This window comes from Myodes glareolus, chromosome 2, assembly GCF_982192425.1.
Source record: "Myodes glareolus chromosome 2, mMyoGla1.1, whole genome shotgun sequence".
Taxonomy (NCBI): Eukaryota; Metazoa; Chordata; class Mammalia; order Rodentia; family Cricetidae; genus Myodes; species Myodes glareolus.
The window spans coordinates 106262328-106284744 of record NC_142027.1 but is presented as its reverse complement, the minus strand read 5'-3'; the positions used below and the strand labels follow the sequence as shown (position 1 = coordinate 106284744).

The window sequence follows — 22417 nt, the reverse complement described above, 5'->3', positions numbered from 1 at the left end:
GAATGAGTAAATAGATATAAATAAAAGCTAACTGTGGGGTTACACTTGCAATACCAGTCCTAAGGATGTGGAGACAGGGGGCTTCCCCGGTACTTGCTGGCCAGTCAGGCTAGCCTGCTTGGCAGTCAGCCTAGACTGCTTGGCAAGTATCAGGGGAGGGAGAGACCCCATCGCCCAAACAAGGTGGACAGTGTTCTGAGAAATGGCACCTGAAGTCGTCCTCTGGGCTGCACACGTGTATATACTTACATGCGTGTGCGCACACATACAAGTCCAGGTTCATCTGCTCCATCGTAAATTCGAGGGCAGCCTTGGCTACATGAAGCCCTGTCTCAAAAGCAGAAAAGGAAAGCCAACTGTTTCCTTTCTCCAGTGTTGGCCGGCGGTGTCTGGGCGTCTTCTTCCCTGTGTGAGCCACACAGGCTTGAGAATGGAAATGTTTCCATATGCCTCGCATGCTGGGAACCCCAGCTGGAGCAGCTGGGTCAGAGCCGATCGCATGTGAACCCCTCTGACAGCCACTAGGCTGTCTTCCAAGCGTCTTCATCATTTGATGACCCTGCTGGGATCCCAGGGCTCTTTACCTCCTTCACACATGTCACCATATGGCCCTTTGGTCACAACCGTCCAAGAGGGTGTGAGCTGGCTCTCACAGTGGGTTTGGTGTGAGTCTCCCAGACAAAGGAGCTAACTGGATGTCTTCCCATGAGCTTTATGACTGTGTGTGCGCATGCGTGTGTATGTGTGCATGTGTGTATGCGTGTGTATGCATGTGTGTGTGCATGCGTGTGTATGTGTGTGTGCGCGCGTGTGTGTGTGTGCATGTTCATCTGCATGTGGAGACAGAGGTCAGCTTTAGGAGCCTTCGTCGGTCACCATCAAGCTCCTTCTTTTTATTTTCCTTCACCTTTACCTGGAACTCACCAAGTAGGCCAGGTTGGCTGGCAGAGAGCCACGGGGTCCTCTGGTTTGGCCTCCCCAGCTCTGGGATCATGAGCATGCTCTATCGTCCCCGGGTTTTTACATGGGTGCTAGGGCTGGAACTCAGGTCCTCCTAGTTGTGGCAGCCTTTGCCATTGATTTCTGCCTGTCCGTACTTCATTTGTCTTTCTTTGGAACCTGATCTGCTCGTGTCTTGCCCGAGTAAGGGGTTCCTTTCATGGTAAGTGTTCTTTGCAGGTAAATACTAGACTCCCTCGGGTGTCTGATTGGCATTTTCTCTACTCTCAGGAGCCTGAGTGGACCTGAGGGGATTGGCGTGTGAGCAGCAAGTAGCTCTGGCAAGGGTCTGACTTTGATTCCCTGTGGCTGCTCTGAGGGTGTTCCGGGGTATGGGATCCAGGGGTGATGGCGGCCACTGTGTGACAAGTCCTGGCTGTGAGGACAAAGATGCCTCTGGGGCAGCACTGTGGGCGCTTCTAGGAGTGGTGGCCACTGACTGACTGGATCTCCTCTTCTTCAGCCAATAACATCTGCTTCTATGGGGAATGTTCCTACTACTGTTCCACGGAGCATGCCCTGTGCGGGAGACCCGACCAGATCGAAGGCTCCCTGGCGGCCTTTCTGCCTGACCTGTCGCTGGCCAAGAGGAAGACGTGGCGGAACCCCTGGCGCCGTTCCTACCACAAGCGAAAGAAGGCCGAGTGAGTCAGGCACCCCCGGGGACTTAATGGGCCGGCTTCTGCCCACTGCACAGCCAAGGACACAGGGCCTGGAGGGGAGAGTCGGTAGCTCAGGGTCAACAGGGGCCGCAAGGGTAGTGCGAAGGCAGCTCCGCTTGTGCCGCTGTGAAAGTAGCAGCCATGTATCTTGGTTACTCGTTGCTGACAGTGATGGTTTGGGCCCCCAGTTTGAGGGAGCAGTCCGTCATCATGAGGGAGGCATGGTGGCAGAAGCCTGAGGTAGCTGGTCACCGTCAGGAAGCAGAGAGAGATGAGGATGTGGATGCTGAGCTCGCTTTCTCTGTTTTATTCAGCCTAGGACCCCAGCCTAGGGAATGGTGACGCCCACACACACTCAGAGCGGGTCTTTGCTTCAGTTAAAACTCCCTGGAAACACCCTCACAGACACACCCAGAGGTACACGTGTTTCCATGGGGATGCTAAATGCAGTCAAATTGATCCTATCAACCACACAGAGCTAGGAGAGGTGCTGACCTGCCACTGGGGTCTCTCAGAACACAATCTCCCCCACCCCACCCCACCCTCTGCCTGCCAGGTACTAATAAAAAGCATGGCATCAGCTGACAGTGCCTTCAGCCCTGGTCCCAGCTAGGGCAGGAAGGATGACTTCATCATCTCCCAGACCCCTGCTCAAGATGTGTCCCTGCAAACACTCCATCCCCACTGTGAACCCTCCTTACGAAGTGTGAACCTACTGACCCAGGCTCTGCCGAGCCGGAAGGTGCCAAGCATCTGGCCCGGACCTCCCTCTTCACTCAGAGGAGAGACCCTCAACCTTGGTCTCATTATACCCCCCCTCTCCCACCACAGATGGGAAGTGGACCCCGATTACTGTGAGGAGGTGAAGCAGACGCCACCCTACGACAGCGGCCACCGAATCCTGGACATCATGGACATGACTGTCTTTGATTTCCTCATGGGTACGTCCTGCAGGGCGCTCTGGCTGCCAGGAACGCCTAGACACCTTTGACTGGTGTTTAGGGTCACCACCTGGTGACCCACAGCTCAGGAGGGGCAGAGGCCTCTGAGCAGTTGTACGTGCTTCTCCCTGCAGGAAACATGGACCGACATCACTATGAGACCTTTGAGAAGTTCGGGAATGAGACCTTCATCATACATTTGGACAACGGGCGCGGGTGGGTCTTCTGCGCCCTTGAAGACCCTGGGAAGCCAGCCATCCCTCATCCATGGGAAACCAGCCTAGCCTGAGAATCATCTCTGGGGCAGGGGAATCGCCTGAGAGGCTGGGTCTAGGACACATCAGGGTGTGCATTGGCAAGGAAAACTCCCACGGGGTGCCAGATTTATGGTAGTGGCCATATGAGTGCTTCCTATCACACCTTCCTGTTACCCTGGGGAAACTGAGGCCAGAGAGTCTGTGACTTGACAAGAAGGGCCAATAAAGCAGTCAAGTCTGCCTGGGATAGGTCATTACCCTCTGCTTAACAAGGTAGACTACAAACCCCAATTATAAAAAACAAAGCAAAAACAATATTGCCAATGTTGGACTTGGCCAGGGTCAGGATTGACATTGATGATCTTCACGACGTTGCCATGGTACTATGGCAAAATGGTCCTGAAATGTGGGACCCTGCAGGCTTGGGCCCCTGTGTCATGCCTGGCTTTCCAGCTCCTAGGGCTCTGATCACGCTACCCTCTTCCCACAGGTTTGGGAAATACTCACACGATGAGCTCTCCATTCTAGCTCCTCTTCATCAGTGCTGCAGGTAGGAACCCCTGCCTGGCTGGACCTCTTCCTCCTGCTCAGCTGCCACCATCACTACCTGAGAGGCAGGGGACAGAGCCTGCCCCACCCATTGTAGCACCAGTGGGCAGGCATCCACAGACCAAGCCCATCCCACCTCACTGCCCTTGACTCCTGCTGACCCCTCTCCCCTAAGCCTCACCTGGGTACCTCCCACCTAGAAGGGTTCTTGAAAGTGCAGACAAAGGGTCCTTCTGCCCTGCTCATTGCTGCTAAATTCACCCTGCCCACTTTGCACAGCCTCTCAAACACACACACACACACACACACACACACACACACACACACACACACACCGGTGACTGGACATAGGCTCCCAGAACAGATTACTTATATCCCTCGGAAGATACAGACTGTACCCAGTCAGGGTCACTGTCTAGTTGAGGAGGGACAGTCTCCCTGGTGAGCAGTTAGCTCAGTCTTGGGTCTGTCTTCAGGATTTGGGGTGCCTGTCCTGTCACCTTCCCCTCTGCACAGGACTGTATCAATGTCTAGAACAGCAGTTCTCAACCAGTGGGTCATGACCCCTTTGGGTGTCAAACTACCTTTTCACGGAGGTCACATATCAGCTATCCTGCATATCAGATATTTACGTTACAATTTGTAACAGTAGCAAGATTCTGTTATGAAATAGCAATGAAAATAATTGTATTTTGGGGGGGTCACCACAACGTGAGAAATTGTATTAAAGGGTCACAGCATCAGGGAGGTTGAGAACCACTGATCTAGAACGACCCATTTCCATATAACTTAGACCCATGAGGTCTGGGGTCTCAGGCCTCCTTGTCTGTCTGTCTGTCTCCCTCTATTCACCTCTCTGGCTCTGTCCATGTCTCTCTACCTCAGTTACCCATGCCCCAACTTTTCTATGTCTTTATCTCTGTCTCTGAGCTCTATGTCTTTCTCTCTACATGTCTCTGTCTCTCTACATGTCTCTGTCTTTTGTCTTCATGTCTCTATCTGTGTGTCTATCTATGTCCCTGTCTCTCTCTGTGTGTCTCTGTCTCTGTCTCTCTCTATCTATCTATCTCCAGATGCCACCCCGCGAGAGCCCTCACCCTACTTCCTTCACAGTGGTGACACCCCACTCTCCCTGCAGGATCCGGAGATCCACCTACCTGAGGCTGCAGCTGCTGGCTAAGGAGGAGCACAAACTGAGCCTGCTGATGGCCGAGTCCCTGCAGCGTGACAAGGTGGCTCCTGTGCTTTACCAGCTGCACCTGGAGGCCCTGGACCGGCGGCTGCGCATAGTGCTGCAGGCCGTGCGAGACTGCGTGGAGAAGGACGGGTTGAGCAGTGTGGTGGAGGACGACCTAGCCACTGAGCACAGAGCCGCTACCGAGAGGTAGTGACCCGCACTGCCCGTGAAGAAGGAGCACAGAGCCTAGCCACCTGTGAATTCAGTGAATTCAGATGGGACGGGTCATCCCCTTCGGCTGACCTGCGGCAAGGGAGCATGGGGTCTCCCTCATGGCTCTGATAGGGATGTGTGGGCCTCTGGATCCAGCAGAGACCAGACAAAGCACTCTGGACATGCAGCAGAGGAACCTTGACTCACTATTTTGTACTTAACAAAAGGCTCACACTCCCGGCGATGGAGATCCACCCAGCAGATCAGAGATCGCCTCTGGACCATTTTGAGGGCCTTCAGTGACGCGATCACACTCTGGCCCTCAATGACAATCCACTTTCTGCTCTCCCTTCCCGGGGCCTCCTCCCTCAGAGGCTGCAGAGTTCTAGGGAGGGGAGACTTGGATGGACATCATGGCCTGTGTGTGGGCAGATGAGTGCCCAAGAATGGGGTTTTGGACACAAATGACCAGCTATCCACTTGTCCGCTGCTGCACAGTAGCCAGGCCTTACTCGTTGGCGGTGGACACTGCCTGCCTCGGTCGAGCTCTGAACAGTGGGTGCCAAGGCACTAAGCAGGGCCCATGGCCCCAGGGCAGCAGGCTAACCTTGGGACATTTTTGTGGAGTAGTTTGCAGTGAGGTGACAGTGCAATAAAGGTACAGCAAGTGTGTGCCGTGGCTCGATGGGGTGGGGCCTCACTCCTTGGTTCAGCTGCCCTCCTAGACAGCCCAACAGCATGGCCAAGCTCTGCTCTTATGGTGTCTGTGTGACCCGGGTCTTCAGCCTAATAGGTCTATGAAGGGAGCTACCTGCCCACCCCCCAGTACATATGCAGGCTAGGAAAGGCCTATGCTCCAAAGGGATGGGGAGAAGGAGGTGACATGAAGTCAGCTATTTCCTGCCTCACTCCTGCAAAGCTTGGGGCTCTGAGCCACAGGAGGTCCCCCAAAGGTAGCATCCACGCAGCCCTACATAGGGTCATGATACAACTGAGCAGGAGTCAGAAAGACTTGTCCAGGGACCCAGTGAGAGCTGCAAGCTATTACAGTGTTGGCACCAGGGCTCAGATACGGTTTCTATTGCTATGAAGAGACACTATGACCACAGCAACTCTTACAAAGAAAAAACATTTCATTGAGGTCGTTTACATTTTCAGAGGTTCAGTCCACTCTCATCATAGTGGGACATGGCAGCATGCAGGCAGACATAGTGCTGGAGAAGGAGCTGGAAGTTTTATATCTTGATCTGCAGGCAACAGGAAGTGAACTGAGACACTGGGTGTGGCTTGAGCATATAGGAGGCCTCCAATCCCGCCTCCACAATGACACCCTTCTCCGCCAAAGCCACACCCATTCCAATTAAGTCATACCTCTAATAGTGCCACTCCCTTCGGGGGTTCTTTTCTTTCAAACCACCACAGACTCCCCTCCTCTGATGGAAGGGTCTGTCTCCTTCCAGTAAGCTGCTGCTGTGCTGGGCAGGGACTGGACCTCCTGCAGGAAGCAGAGTCCAGGAGAGGACAGTGGCGAGGACCCTCTATGGACCTGTGCACTCCGGAGTCCACAAGAATGTCAAAAAACATGCCCTGCCCCTATTCCAGGCATTCCCAGCTGTCATCTTGTGGCCTGTTCACAAGTTACTCCCCCAGTGTGTGTGTGTGTGTGTGTGTGTGTGTGTGTGTGTGTGTGTGTGTGTGTGATAGAGAGAGAGAGAGAGAGAGAGAGAGAGAGAGAGAGAGAGAGAGAGAGAGAAAGGGGAGGGACTTCAATAGTAATTCACAGTGGCACTAGAACCCAACAGTTAAAGCCCTGATGTTCTCATATGTAATAGTACAAGGCCAGCTAATTGTGTAAATACATATCTGCGTCTGTGTAGTTCGGGGTGTGTGTGTGTGTGTGTGTGTGTGTGTGTGTGTGTGTATAAGTACATGCGCAGGGGTGGGGTGGGGCAGAGGTTGATGTCACCTTTCTTCCTCTACCACCTTCTATCTTATTTTTCAGGACAGGTTCTCTCGCTGAACCTGGAGTTCACTCATGTGGTTACACTGCCTGGCCTGTGAGTCCCGGGGATACCCTTGCACAGTGTGCCAACTCCAATGCAGACTTATAATAGGCAGGGTATAAGTGTTGTTCGTGACCACAGGGGTCACAGGGCATCTCATCACCATTACCTCAATTCTTCCATGACTCTCTACTATTAACAAGCGTTTGGGGCCCAGTGGGAGGCCAGACTGGAAAGCCTGTCTTTATCACTGGGTTACAGAAGTGACAGAGGTAAGGTGTGACCAAGTCACTAGACCTATGAGAATTGCAAGTGGACAGACATCTCATAAGGAACGAAGGTATCAGGCACATCCCTGATGTGCACAGGTTGATGTCCAGATCCTAGTGTGACTGGCGGCAGCATCTCAGTAAAGGGTAAGCAAAGGGTAAGCGAGTACATACATATGACCCTAATCCAGTGCCGCAGACCCTTATAAAATGAGGTCAAGTCAGATATGGCAACTCATGCTGGTCATCCCAGCACTTGGAATGCTGAGGCAGGAAGATGGCTGGGAGTTCCAGGCCAGCACAGGCTAGAGTGAGACCCCCATCTCAAAAATAAAACAGATCCAATGAGCTGACTCACTGAGTAAAGGTACTTGCCACCATGGCTGATGACCTGAGTCCAGTCCCCAAGACCTACATGGTGGAAGGAGAGAACAGAGAGTGATTTTGGTGCGAATGGTAGGACCAGATGTTGAGCAAAGACGGAGGGTGTCCAGAGCCTTGGTGCCCACTGAGAGTGCTATGCCTTCCCTCCCTGTGAGAGGGTTAAGAGGTCAGTGAGAGGGCATGAACTCAGTCTTCTGCCCACTAGCACCTGCCATACCCACTCCAGGATAGCATGGATACTCAGGCTGGTGCAAAACCCAGGCGGTGGCCTAGGGTCAAGCACAGATGTTCCGCAGCTTGGCAGCCCTTCTCCTGCTCTTCTCTGGCCTCTTCATTCGCTGGGTTTCATGGCGCCTCCCCTCAGCCTGCACCCACAGGAGGTAGGTTGGCCACACCTGCTTTTTTGTTCAGCCTCCTGGCCCATCATCCTCGGCCCCCACAGTCCCTCTTGTGGGTACAAAGAGCCTGAACTCCTGAAACTCACACCTGCCTTTTACCCCAATCCAAAGAACTGTGGGCCCACAGGAGGATGTGCTGGTGAGCTCCATGGCAGCCACAAAGGTCACAAGATGCTTAGGCCTCTGTACATTTGATCTCTTCTGTGGGACGCTATCTCCATGCAGCAGAAGGGCATGATGGCTGAGGAGTCCTGACCTACAGGTTCCATGTGGGTCTGGAAAGATGGCTCAGGTCATAACAGTCATGTCATGCAAGCATGAGGACCTGGGTTCACATCTTTAGCACCCATGTGAAAAGCTAGGTGCCGTGGCATATGTCTATACAGCAAACATTGGAAAGGGGTGAACAGGCAAATCCCGGAAGGTCACTGCCAAGACAGGCTAGCCAATCAGTGAGCTCAGTTAGTGAGCATCTTACAAATGAGGAAGGCACCTGATTCTGACATTGCCTCCATATGCGCACATGCACGTGCATGTGTGCACACACACAGCCTTGTAGTCATGCACATGTTCACACATGTAAGCCACATACACATGCACATATATCAAACACATGCTAAATAAAGAAGTAAGCACTTGTTAACTAAAGCCAGGAAAGTTGCAGTTTGTTAAAATGGTAAATAACTACTATGCCATGCCATGGTTCTCAACCCTATTTGGGGGTTGCATGACAGATATTTACATTATGATTCCTAGCAATAGCAAAATTACAGTTATGAAGTGACAACAAAAATAATTTTCAAGTCGGAGGGGTCACTGCAACACGAGGAGCAGTATTAAAGGGTGGCTGCATGAGGAAGGTTGAGCACCCCTGTTTTACATAAACGAAAGGCTTCTCCATCAGTTTGCAATGGCTCACATTCACCTGATGGTCATCTGGCTGCATTTCTGCATCTTCACTATTTCCACTGCCACGAGCTACTGCACAGGTCCATGCAACAACCCAAACATAGCTGTTTTGCAGTAGACTCCAGCAGTGGTTTCTCAGTGCCCCAAGGTCGGTCCCACCTAGGACAAAGGATCGCAACCTTGGAAGCTTGGAAAAACAGAAATGTGTTCTCTCACCTTTTAGAAATTATGAGTCTGAAACCAACAGATAGACAGGATTGACCACTTTGTCTGCTTTGGGACGTTTCTGGCTGTGGCCTCTCTGGTGTCCACTGTTAAGTGACTGTGTGTCCTGGGTGTCTCTCTGTTGCACTGGGTTCAAATTTCATTGTGCTTTTCTGTGAGGACCCAGCTCTTAAAGCCAGGACAGTGTCCTCAAAATCCACAGTTATCACAGCAAGGAGACCCTGTGTAATCCCAGCACTGAGGAGGCAGAGGGAAGGCTTTTCAGTCTGCCTCATTAGTGAGCGCCAGGCCAATGAGAGATAGGTGGATGGCATTCCTGAGGTTGGCACCAGGCCTCCTCCTGTGCATGCACACACATAATAAAACAAATCTTAAAAATATGTAATGGGGCTTTAGTGATGGCTCTGGCAAAGGACCTGGATTAGTTTCAGGCATGCACATGATGGCTCACAACCATCGCTAACTGTATTTCCAAAGGATTCAATGCCCTCTCATAGCCTCTAGGGGAACCAGGCATGCATATGGTGCACATATATACATGTAGGCAAAACACTCAGATACATTAAAAATAAAAATAAGTCAGGTGGTGGTGGCTCATGCCTTTAATCCAGCACTCAGGAGGCAGAGGCAGGCGGATCTCTATGAGTTTGAAGCCAGCCTGGTCAACAAGAGCTAGTTCCAGGACAGGCTCGAAAGTTACAGAGAAATCCTGTCTCAAAAACACATAGATAGATAGATAGATAGATAGATAGATAGATAGATAGATAGATAGATAGACAGACAGATAGATAGATAGAGAGATAAAATGATGTCCAGAGACTCAAGATGTGGCAAGGGTCCCAAAGAGCCAAGGGAAAGAAACTGTAGGCCAGTGTCCTTGAGTGTATGTGCATACACTTGCACTCTTGAGTGTATGTGTGTGCATGTGCACTCTTGAGTGTATGTGTGCATACATGTGCGCTCTTGAGTGTATGTGTGTGCATATGCACTTTCAGCGTCACTGTTTGTCTCCTGAAATCCTCCTCCATTCCCCTCCTTCCACATTCTATCTGTGGATAGAATTAGCCTCACTTCCAAGCAGTATAAAGTACCCAGGCAGAATGTAAACTATCCAATATGGAAGACAAAGAAGCTAAAATTGTATTAAAGATGTGCCCACACTATACTGGGTTTTTTCCGGCCTTTGGATATTAATCCACTGAAAGTCAGTGTGCTGGTACACTTTCTGGAAGTAAAAAGCATGGCTGACCCACAACTGTTTGAAAAGCTTGCAACAATGGCAGGCAAGAAATCATGTGCCACCATTAGTCCACTACTGCCTTCTAAACCCTTTTCTCACACCCTCACCAATTTTCACCTGAGTCAGTGGGTGAGAGAGACCGCAAGAACCCAGAGACAGTAGCTGCACGCTGTCAAATCTCCACGAATGTGAACGAAGCCTCGGGTACACCGTTCCTTTAAGTAAACTGAACTGCTAGGCTCTGGGGCAACCTGACAGCTCGGTTGACTGCTCCCACACCCATCCCAAGGCCTGGATGTACTGAGGAGAGGTCAGTCATCCAACAGTCAGCCAGATGGCCCTCAAGGACATCCAGCTGGCTTGAGCACCCAGCAGATACTTTGAGGAAGCTGCACAGCAACCACAGATGCTTGCTGCACAACTCTGGCTTCAGAAGACACTGTCCTAGCTGTGGCAGTTCTCAACCTGTGGGTCGCAGTCCCTTTGGGGTTGAACAGCCCTTTCACAAGGGTGGGATTTCAGATATGCTGCATGCCAGATATTTATATTATGATTCATAGCAGTAGGAAAATTGCAGTTTTGAAGTAGCAATGATATAAATTTATGATTGGTGGATCACCATAAAGAGGCAAAGAGGAAGGCCCCAAAAAATGCTAGCTAGACAGCATAAAGGAAGACTGTGGAACCTTGGGTATGACTGCCCAGGATAGGAACAACTTGAGAACCACCGTAAATGGGCTGCTTATGCACACTTAAGCATTGAGGGGACATAAATGAAAATGAATGAATGAGGGTCACCACAGCATGATGAGGAACTGTATTAAAAGGTTGCAGTATTAGGAAGGTTGAGAACCACTGCTCTGTTGTTGTTGATGATGATGATGATGGTGATGATGATGATGGTGGTGATGATGATGATGTTGGGGATGATGGGATGATGGTTCAGTGGTAGAGATGGAGGCAGCTGAAGAGTCCCAGAAGGGAAGCAATGCCAGGAAGCAGAGATCAATGAAAACAATGAGAGGGAACATAAATAAAGAGGGCAGAGAGGCCAAGGATGGAGGATTGGGCATAGCCAGAGACTACAAACTGTGAACCACAGTGGTTGAGAGAGAGCCAAGGATCTGTCAGGATCCAGAGGCCAAAGGTTTCAACCTAGGCCTTGAGAGCTGGACCCTGGCTGCTGTAGAGCTGAGGGTCCCAGCACATCAAGGCTGTGGCACTAGCACTACCATGACTAAGTCGTGAGGCTACTGCCTGCTGCTGCCATTCACTGCTTCTGGAAGCTGAGGATTGCAATAACTGCCAAGTGTCAGGGTCACTAGTGGTTAAGTCTCAGAGCAATAAGCCTCCAACTTGAGAACCTGGAGGCATAGTCGTGTGGCTTCTAAAGCCAGGAGCAATACGACCCTGGTTCTGGGGACTTGGAACTGTGAGCTCCTGGCTCTGCCTGTACAATCTCTAGGCCTTTGGTACTCAAGGGCCGAGGATAGGAGGCCTGGAAGACCTTGCAAGTACCCTCTGTTGTTCTGCTTTCTTACAGCCCAGCCTGGCTCAAACCCCCTGTATATTGATAGCTGAGGATGAACATTGAACTCCTGATCCTCCTCTTCCATCTCTGTAATGCTGGGGACACAGATGTGTATCCCCATCCCTGACTTATGCAGTGCTTGGGGTGAAAACCAAGGCTTCCCACTACATAATGAGTTCAAAGCCAGCCTGGGCTATACAGGATTTTACCTTCAAAACAAAACACACTAAACAAACAAAAGCAAGGCTGGAGATACTTCCCAGTAGTCATCTCCCTGGCAGAGGGCTTGAGTTCCGTTCCCAGCACTCACATCAGGTAGCTCACAACCACCTGCAGCTCTAACTACAGGGATTTTGAACACCTCTGGCACTGTATACTCAAGCACATATATGCACTTACATACACACATGCACATATATGCACTCACACACATACACATAAATAAAAATAAATCTTTTTTTAAAAAACCTTATTAAAAAATTCAAGGCCATCTTTGGCTATGTAGTGGATTCAAGGTCAACCTGGAATACATGAAACTCTCAAAAAAATATAAAATCAAACAAATGAAAAAAAGATTCACAGCCAATGTTATCTACATTTAGCAGAATGGACCAAGGGTCTCTTCTGTCCCTTGTTCTCATGATCATATGTGTGGGTGTTGTTTTAAAGACTGGTGATGTGATAGTATGGTTTCACATATGATCCAGGAACACATGGACCCAGAACTTGGGTCATGTCTTAGTCAGAGTTTCTATTGCTGTAAGAGGCACCATGACCATGGCAACTCTTATAAAGAAAAACATTTAATTGGCTTACAGTTCAGAGGTTTAGTCCATTGTTGTCATAACAGGAAATATGGTGAAACACAGGCAGTCATGATGCAGGAGAAGGAGCCAAGAGTTCCACATCTGGATCCACAGCACCGTGGGCCTGGCTTGAGCATTTGAAGCCTCAAAGCTGACCCCTAGTGACACATTTCCTCCAAGAAGTTCACACCTACTCCAACAAAGCCACACCTCCAATCCCTATCAAGTAGTACCACACCCTAATGACCACACATCCAAATATATGAGCCTATGGGGAATATTCCTAACCAAACCACCACAGGCTGTGAGTCACAAAACCTATGTTGGTCATGACTACGCAGGTTTGCATGGGGCCATGAGAAGATATATAGATGCCATGCTACCTGGGTTTGAGAACAGGGGCAGGATTTTTGCTCTCGGCAGGTGTAAGCACAGGGATTCAAGATGAAGTGCATGGTCCTATAATCACCCGGAAAGTCTGAAACACTACACAGTCGTCTTTGGCACCTCTGCCAGGGCATCACTGAGACAAATGCTGTCTTGTCCACAGAAGTGCTTCGTAATAAGGGTAAGCTCTTTCCTATGAATGGAACCATTCCCTGCTGGAGATTGAGATTCGGTAAATAAACAAATTCACAAGTTTCAGGCAGTTCCTCAAACTTGCAGGCTCATGAGGCCCCTCCCCAGGGTAACACAACAGCAATATTTGCTCCAGCAGGGTTAACCTGGGCTAGTCTCACAGGAAACTCCAAGGATGCAGCTTTTCTGAACCCATTTGAGCCACATGCTTGTAAGGAACCCCAATAAACTCATTGCTTCGCTCAGCTAGACCTGGACCCTGGACGGAATGTTTTATTTGATCTGTCCTCACCCTGTCTAGGGTGAGCCTGTTCACATCTCCCCAAGAAATGTCACATGACACTTGCAGAGATAAAAGAGCCTAAATAAGTGGATGGTTCTGGAATATCAAGGTGTGTGTGTGTATCACTCAGCTTCCCTTTGGCCTCTGGCAAGTGTAAACTCACAAACAGGGAAGGAAGATGTGAGCTTAGTTAAGACTCTCCCTGGGGATACCTGTATACCCAGGCAAGGCAGGAGACAGGACAGGTGCTGGTAGGGTGGTCAATCCAAGCCATCTAGTGACAGGAGGAGGATTCAGATGTGACCTTGTCTGTGAGGCCAGGCACTGGACTTCCCACAGGTATTGCTCTGCTCCTTCCTTCCCATGATGGCAGGGCCTTTGTCCTTCAAGTGTTCAGCCCCAGCTCAGGGCTCTCCTTTGACCCTCAATTCCCTTTACACCATGGCCTCTCAGCTCTGCCTTCCCATGTGCATAGAATCCGTACAACTTCCCACTGTCTCTGTTCATACAGCTCCCTACACCACAGACCCTCCAGGAGAACACAAGTCTGTGGAGGTAGTGGGAGGACTCACCCAGGCTGTTTCCACACTTTCAGTGCCACATAGGAACCCCTGGGTGGAGGAACCACAGTCCTGTGGTCCAAAAGCATAGGCAGAGAGAATCTCAAGTTTAAGCCCAGCCTGAGCTACGTTGTAAGACCCTATGTCAAGAAAGAAAGAAAGGAAGGAAGAAAGAAAGAAAGAAAGAAAGAAAGAAAGAAAGAAAGAATAAAGAAATGCAAAAAGGACCAGCAAATTGCTCAGAAAGTAAGATCCCTGGCTGTACAACCATGAGGATCTGAGTTTGGATCCCTGGAACCCATGCGAAAAACCAGGAATGGCTTAATATATGTGTGTAATCCCAGTACTGTGAAGGATGGGGACAGGAGGGTCACTGGGACTCGCTGGTGGCCAGTGTACCTCCACGTTCAGCAAGAGACCCTGTCTCAAGGGAAGGAAGGTAGAGAATGACAGATCATTATATCTGATATCCTCCTCTGTGGATATACACAACCTTCCTCTAGACACACACACACACACATTGACATCTATTAATCTTGCTTAATTTCCCATTTGAAGCAGGTGTTGAACTTTTTAAACATCTCCAATACCTATAAGCATTCTGTGTATGTGTGTTTGCCTGCATGAATGCCTGTGTAGCACATGTGTGCAGTACCCAGGGATGGCAGAAGAGGGCATCAGATCCCCTAGGGCTGGAGTTACAGGTAGCTGAGAGCTCCTATTTGGATACTGGGAACTGAACTCAGGTTCTCTGCAAGAGCAGCCAGTGCTCTTAGCCGCTGAGCCATCTCTCCAGCTCCTTTTAAGCCCCCCCCCCTTTTTTTTTTTGAGACAAGGTCTCATGTATCCCAGGCTGGCCTCCAACTCACTGTGTAAGTGAGGTGACCTTGAACTGTCTCCTGAATGCTAAGATTACCTGCATACACTCCCACACCGGATACTGGGGATGGAACTGAGGGCTTTGTGCCACTCTCCCAGCCCGTCACTTAAACATATTGGTTGGCATGAGACATAAGTGATATCTTCCATTTTGACCATCTTTCAGTGTGCCGCTCAGCAGTATTAATATAGTCACAGTGCTATGTCCCATTGTGCTGTAAAAACTGCACCATCACCATCTCCGGCCCAAGCGCACAATCTCTTTTCTAACTGCATTTGCCCGGTCCAGGCACCGCGAGTTAAGCTGGAACTTTTGTGGGTCACACTGGTTTCTCTCCACTGACATCCTCAGGGGTTCATCACACTATGACACAGGCCAGCTGCCACCCTTGTCGACAGCTTAGTATGTACAGCGCTCAACAGAAGATACTGAAGGAAATCTTGGCTTTGCATTCAGTGGCAAGGCTCCAGCAAAGCAGGGAAAAATAAGCCAATAGGGTTTTGTCAAAATCAAAACAGATTAGAGCCCTCAAGGGACACTGTGAAGCACGTGACAGCCACAGGGTGGGAGAGAACACGGGCAAGTTTCACGTCTGACGGAAGATCAGCACCTCCATCTGATGCCGTTCAGTTGTTGGCAAATCGCCCTGTGTGTGTCTCGCAGTCTGGGTCTGTAGGTTCATGTCATACAGAAGATTCCCCCTCTTCCTTCACTCCCTGCCACCCTTCCTGTCACCCCCGCAAACCTCTACGGCGGTATTGTATTACCATCTTATCCACCTGCTCCCCTCATAAAGCAAAGATGGCTGCCCAGCGCTATCCATCCCATCCGCCCTCCTCACAATGTATCCTTCTGCTCCTCCCTTTGGAAAGCAGCCTGATCTCTTCGCTGGGTTATGGGTGAGCCTTGCCATCACTGAAACAGAGTCCTAAGGCCTTGCTGCCTCTCCCTGGACTCTCGGATGTCCTGCAGGTCAGACTAGAAGGAGGGTAAACGTCTGAGATTGGCTTTTCTGCTCCATCGGGGGTTCAACCGGATTATTGCATACACCCAGAGTTCCCTCCATTTTTACTGCCTGTGTAGTACCTGTCTGCAGCATAGACGCCACATAGTTGACTTGACCACACACCTGCTAAGAGGTGTGTATCCAACCAGACGTTTCCAGTAAAGCTTCTCCAAGCATATGGGGCCGATCTCAGGTTTCTGTCTGACTTGTGTAAAGGTGTATTATGGATATATGGGTCCTATGGCAATCATGTGCTTATGTGGGGTTTTGTTTCCTCTCTTTATAGTGCAGGCTGACCTGAAGTACAAGGTCCTCCTGCCTTGGTCAGGATTATAGTCCTATGCCACCAATACTGACTACATGTTTAATATTTTTAATGGCCAGATTGTTTCACAGAGGGGCTATGCACTTTACTTCCCAAAATGCTTGAATCCTGTTCCCGAGTATGGTGGCTTGGACTGGGACAGTAGCCGTGCCACCGAGGCACTAAGAAACCTGACTTGCTGCACAGAAGCTTCTCCAAAGAGGACTTCATTCCTTACAATAAGAGAGGTAGCACTAGGCCCCATCAATGGAAGCAGCCCTGAAGGTGCTGCACTGAAGGGGAAATTTTTCCAAGGCTAGCCCTGGCCTCTTATCTCTCTGGGTTCACACACATGGCTCCTAGTCTGACTTCTGTGAATTATTAGCAAGAAGTCGCTGGAATGACAAGGGTCCCCCCAAAACATTCTACCTCACCATGGTTTCCGGTCTCTGACTCAGATGTCCCCTGCCTAGGCAGGCACTTTACCACTCCCAGGACCAGAGAGCCAGTCAAAGGCTCGGAAGAATCGCTGCGGTCCCAGGCTACCCAGAGCACCCATGGAAAGCTACTTCTAGGCAGGGATGGGCAGTGGGAGGAGAGCCCAGGATTTGGGGAGAAATCCTGGGCTTTAGAGTCATCATCTACCTGGTGCAATGGGGAAACAGGAAGCCAGGATGGGGCAGGGGCTCCCAGGTGCCTGGACCAGGCTCTGTGTCCTGGAGTTGGAAGCAGCCAGCCTATGTCCTATGGAAGAGGAGCAGATCAGCTCCCTAGGGCTGGCCTCCATCACCTCTAGCTGTGGGTGCAGCAATGAGGCCAGAGTCTGCGAATGGGGACTTCGTGGGCTGTGCAACAGGCACAGGGCTGGCCTCAGGGGAGAACAGAGAAGGGTCGTCCTGCCTGTGGGGCCAGATCACCCTCCAGGCCTTCCTTGCTGGCGGGTCAGAAGGTGGTGACGCCCCCCGCTGCGCTCCCCACTCTGTGGTGGCTGGGGACAACCCCCGCACTGGGATTGGACGCCAGAGAACCAGGCGGAGCGGGCGGGGACCCCAGAAGCCCAGGCTCCCCGCGTCCTGCATGCAGATGCTGTTGGCCCAGTAAAGGGAAAGTAGTGCCGGGCCCACGACGGCGGCGCCAGGGTGGACCAACACACGGTGACCACGATGTTTGACAGTTCGCAGTACCCCTATAACTGCTTCAATGACGACGCCGATGACTACCCTGCCGGCAGCTCCGACGAGGAAAAACGGCTCACAAGGCCAGCGTACAGGTGACCCCGGGGCAGGTGACAGGACCCACAGGAGCGGTAGAGGTCTGGGTCATCCGCACCTGACCCAGACTAGGGGAGGTGGGATTTCATCCTTATTCCCGTCTTTGAGGAAGAAGCGCACGTTCCAGTGCACTCTGGAGACAGTCAGTGGGGGGTCCACCAAGATCTGAGCAGGCTAGTGGGGTCTGGGCAGAAGTGGGAAACAGCGAGGAAATTATCAAACGACAGCTTCTTCTGCACCCCAACACTCCAGCTGGAATCCTGGGGGGGAGGGTGCTGAAAGGCCCCTGGCAGCTTTAAAGGGTCCTGCAGAGTCTAGAAGGTATTGGAGATTTCAGAGAGATTCAGGGGTTCCAGAGTCTCCGTGTTCAGAGGGTCTCGGGGGTTCAAGAGGGTCTTGGGGGGCTTCAGGAGGTCCGGGAAACTCCAAAGGATCTTAGAGGGCTTCAGAGATTCGGTAGAAGCTTCTGCCTGCCTGCTGAGCTCTGGCAGGTCCTTGGAGAGTGGGGGGTGTCCATCTAGTCTCAAGGGTTTCGGCCAGTCCCAGGGCAGGTCGGAGTTCACCAGCGCTTCTGCGGTTTCAGCGCGCCACCCCGCCTGATGCAGCCCCTCTGTCTGGCACCCCTGTCGCAGCTACATCGCGCTGATTGCCATGGCCATCCAGCAGAGCCCCGCAGGCCGCGTGACCCTGTCCGGCATCTACGACTTCATCATGCGCAAGTTCCCCTACTACCGCGCCAACCAGCGCGCCTGGCAGAACTCCATCCGCCACAACCTGTCGCTCAACAGCTGCTTCGTCAAGGTGAGCCCCTCCCCCTTCCCGCCGCTCGCACTGGACCCCCGAGTGTCCCCAGTCATCTTTGGTGACGGGGAAGGGGGAGGGGTGTCACCACCCACACAGAAGCAAGTTCCTTGTTAGCAGATCCCCGCGGGGGGGGGGGGGGCCCGCAATGCCCTTGCCAGAGGCGCGTGCTGCCCCAGGCTTGGGGACACTCGCTGAGCCCCACACTCCCGCAGGTGCCACGGACCGAGGGCCACGATAAGGGTAAAGGCAACTACTGGACGTTCGCGGGCGGCTGCGAGTCCCTCTTAGACCTTTTCGAGAATGGCAACTTCCGTCGGCGGCGCAGGCGACGCGGCCCCAAGCGCGAGGGGCCCCCGGGTCCCCTTGAGCCAGCAGCGCGCGGGTCAACGGGCTCTGATAGTGCGCGAGTTCCAGATCCGGAGGACCGGGTCAGCCCTGCCACACACAGAGACATCAAATTCAGCATTGACTACATCCTCTCTTCCCCGGACCCTTTCCCTGCTCTCAGAACGCCCTGTCACTCGCTGGAAGCCAGGTATCCGGCGGCGCTGGAGCCCCAGCAAATGAGCTTCCATTTTTGGGCAGCATGAGATGTCCCCTGGAGTTTTGCAGTCAGTTGAGGACTTGGGCCTGATCCTCCCCTGAAGGCAGGACTTGAACCAGGCATCTTGAATCAAGAACCCTGGACGCTGCCTCATCTACATACTTCTTCCCAGACTGCCCCGGGGTACTCAGCTCTCCATTTGGAGGAAAGATCTGGAGATCTCCTTATAAAAGGTATTTATAGTGATGTTGTGACTTTATAAAGAATAAAAACAGTTCTCTCCCAGGAAAACCTGGCTCGGATTTGGCCCCACTTCTGGATTTGCTGTGGACTCACTGAACCAACAGCCCCTACATCACTCTGTAAAATCACGCGAGGCTCCTGGGATCAGGTAGCATCTTGTCCTCAGTCGTGTGACAAGTGGCTTTGTAGACATCCCCATTCCAAAGTTAAAGTGTGCTTAGTAACTTATTCGTGAAGCTGGTTAAGGCCTTCCCTGCAGCTGAAAATAATGAGGTTTAGAACAGTGGAGACAGATGTTACTCTATCCTGTGGCTATTATTTACCCCCAGGCTTCCAATGATTGTCCAGCCATGAGGGACACAAGCAGAAATAGCCTGTGTTCGCAGCAGAAAGGTGCCCCCGGACCAGGCATGAAGGAAGGCACAGGCCTGTCATCCCAACACTTAGGAGGCTGAGGGAGAAGGACTCAGGGCCCACCTGGGCAAAATTAATGAGATCTTGCTTCAGAATAAAAAGAACTTTTAAAGATTGAAGTGGCATGTAATTTCTATACAGGGAAGAGAGGAAGAATGGAGGGGAGTGGAGGAGGAGGGGAACGTTCTCCTGATTCTTTTCAGCTCCTACCGGCTTCCTTGCATGCAGGATTCTAGCAGGGGACAGTACCACCAAACTACACAGTGGTGTGCTCGAGACAGGAGTGGAAGCGTACTCCATCTGAAATGTAAATGATTTTATTGCCTTTGAGACGGGCAGTTGAAGAAACACAATTAGGCACAATGAAACTATGCGCCCACTGTTCCCATTTTTTACCAATCCCCCTTTTTTTCCAGCATTAACAGTTTGCTGTGACTTAATTTGAATGTTAGCAATCTCATGTGTTCTATGACTATTTCCTTGAATGACAAAATTATTCCCCAACTAAGTGAGCTGTCTCGATTGAGAATGGCAATCCCCACTTTAGCTTAAAACTGAGCTGCAGGAGAAGAAAGGTGGGCAGAAGCAGGATGGAGTCACAGGAGAGGGTTCTTAGGCCTAGCTACTGATGGAGTAATCCCTTTGCTCCCATAGAGTCCTTACTGGCTAGGGAAAAGAGAAGGGGTTCCAGGCTCTGCAGCATACCTCCTAAAGGGAGTATTCTTACTCTCTGACTTCCAGCCCCTGCTGAGCACCAGCCTCTGCCTAGAAGTTGTTTCCCACCCCAGTCCAGCAAGAAGAGAGGGAGCCCTCCTCCAAAGCCCTAGCCAAAGGTGCAGCGCCCTGCCCCTTTGCAATACCACCTGAGAGTTTCCAGAACTCGGCTGATCCCACCCACACGTCTATCATGCTTGTGGGCTCTGCCATGTTATGGCCAGGCCTAACATGGCTCTCAGACCGGTGCCTGCTCCACGCAGGCTTCCTCCTCTGCCCTAGCTTGTCTATGCTGTCAGGGGTGTAAATGTGCCTGTGCCTGTGCGGGTGTGTGTGTGTGCGCACACGTGCACTGTGATCATGCTTCTGTCTGTGCCCTTGTTTTGTGTACCTGTCTATTGGGCCTGCTAAAAGCATTAACTCATGATGACGTGGAACACAGATGGTACACACATCAGAGTTGGTTCAGACAGTGTCCGAAGATACATCTTTTTTTTTTTCTGCTACCAACTGAATAAATAGAAGTTGCATTTCATCTTTTGGGTGCTTGTTTGCTTGCTTCTGAGAGTTTGTTCGAGTTAGCAAAGTCTAATTTGAAACCAAAAACCCCTTGCCCTGAGCAAGACTGAGAAGCTTAGGGAGACTCAATCCCTCTGCACACAGGTTCACTGCCAAATGCTGTCCGCAGCCACAGATGGGAGAGGTGAGGACGGTGCCAGGTGAGGCTGGTGCACCTTGAGGTTTGGCGGTCACTTTGCAGAGGCTATCAATCATGTTCTTAGAAGCAAAGGGACATTTCCAGTTTGCCAGGGCGTGATAGCCCGCGACGTCAGGAGTGAGTGGCATTTAATACCGATAACACAACAGGGGTGAGGGCTGGCCGTGACCTATTCAAATGTCGCTGCCACCACGCAGACTCACCCAATGTGATTATAATTAAATACTTTATGCCGCTCTTGCAAATCCGCAGATTGATCATCGATACGTACATTACCAGCGCATTACCCCGAGCAGATGTCTGCCACATGCGTGTCACGGATCAGTAGGTTTCCATTAACAAAGTTGGGAGGTGCTGCCAAGTGCAAGTTCGGAGAGGGGGGTAATATACATGAGTTACCTGGGTCCCAGCCTAAGTTCCTAGGCTGTACTACAAATCTCTGCAGCTCCAGAAGAAAGTGAAGGGAGCGCAGTCAGCTACAGAGGGCAGAAGACCTAATTCAGACTGTAGCCCTCCATGTGGGATCTGGCGGGAGGCCCAGTGACCTCCCGAGACGACAGTGAAGGAGAGCCAGTTCCCACAAGGCAGAATGTACCTTTGGGTTCCTTTCCCACCAGGTACAGCCAGCCTCCTAGGTTGTTGACAAGTCAATGTAGCAAATATTCCACGCTGGTATAGCCACCAGCATGCGCTACAGGAGAACGGGGCACTGCCAAAAGCTGAGACCCTAAGAAAAGGCAAGCTTATGGGAGCCCAGCCCTAACTGAAAAGGATTTGGGGCTTGCAGAGTAGATCCAATAGCAAATGTGGCTACAGGGAGGCATAGCAATATATCCCAGCTTGCCCCAGTTCAAACTGGCCCTTCTCTAACCTTGGGACTACACCTCCTGCATTTCCGCCAGAGCTGTCCCGCTTACACTCTGGCTTCCATCTTTCTACATCCATTCTTCTCTGCAATGCTGGTAGCTGGGATTGAGAAGGAGACTGGGGAAGGACTGAATCTTGGGATGAGGATTGAGTAGCTTCCCCATCGCTCTCTTGGACCCCTCACTTTCTGGAAGCCACTCCCTATTCCTCACATAGGTTGCCTGGCAGTATCCCTAGGGCACCTGAGGCAGACCGAGAGAAAAGGGTGTTTTCATCCGCCATCTGCCTGTGACTGTATCTCAACTTTTTGGAATGGTCTGCAGTAGCCTCCTGTTCTCAGGCTCCCCCCACCCCCGCCTCAGTTTCCTCACCAAAGACAGATTCTCTCCCACCTCCTAAGTTATAACACTACAAGGAACCCACCCCATCCCCCACCCCACCCCATCCCCACCAAGGGCAGGCCTGGGCTATAAGGTCCAGACTAGAACATGCTCATCTCAAAGCCAGGGTCCTGGGAGATCTCAAGCATTCTAGGCTTAGAACACAGTCTGGAGCCTGTTTTTCTCCAAAGTGTCAAAATGAAAATAGGTATCATGGGACGGTGGCAGTCCTGTGTCCCTCCCAATGTCAGGTCCATCTTTGTCTGACTCCAATCATGCTGGAAGGT

General features: G+C 51.3%; 2 protein-coding genes across 2 annotated transcripts in view; both read left to right on the top strand.

Annotated features, from left to right (window-relative positions):
- Fam20c (FAM20C golgi associated secretory pathway kinase) overlaps nucleotides 1–5470 on the top strand; it is a 53967-nt gene extending 48497 nt beyond the window's left edge. Inside the window, exons 6-10 of the mRNA XM_087903358.1 lie at nucleotides 1463–1643; nucleotides 2493–2602; nucleotides 2737–2818; nucleotides 3350–3409; nucleotides 4547–5470. Of these exons, the coding sequence (XP_087759484.1) occupies nucleotides 1463–1643; nucleotides 2493–2602; nucleotides 2737–2818; nucleotides 3350–3409; nucleotides 4547–4796 (683 nt within the window). The 3' untranslated portion in view covers nucleotides 4797–5470. The remainder of the gene's footprint in view (nucleotides 1–1462; nucleotides 1644–2492; nucleotides 2603–2736; nucleotides 2819–3349; nucleotides 3410–4546) is intronic.
- Nucleotides 5471–17338: 11868 nt separating this feature from the next.
- Foxl3 (forkhead box L3) lies at nucleotides 17339–20622 on the top strand. The gene is made up of 3 exons (XM_048436713.3): nucleotides 17339–17445; nucleotides 18079–18247; nucleotides 18463–20622. The coding sequence occupies exons 1-3, from the start codon at nucleotides 17339–17341 to the stop codon at nucleotides 18838–18840; spliced, it is 654 nt and encodes a 217-aa protein (XP_048292670.1). The 3' UTR covers nucleotides 18841–20622.
- The last annotated feature ends 1795 nt before the right edge of the window (nucleotides 20623–22417 follow it).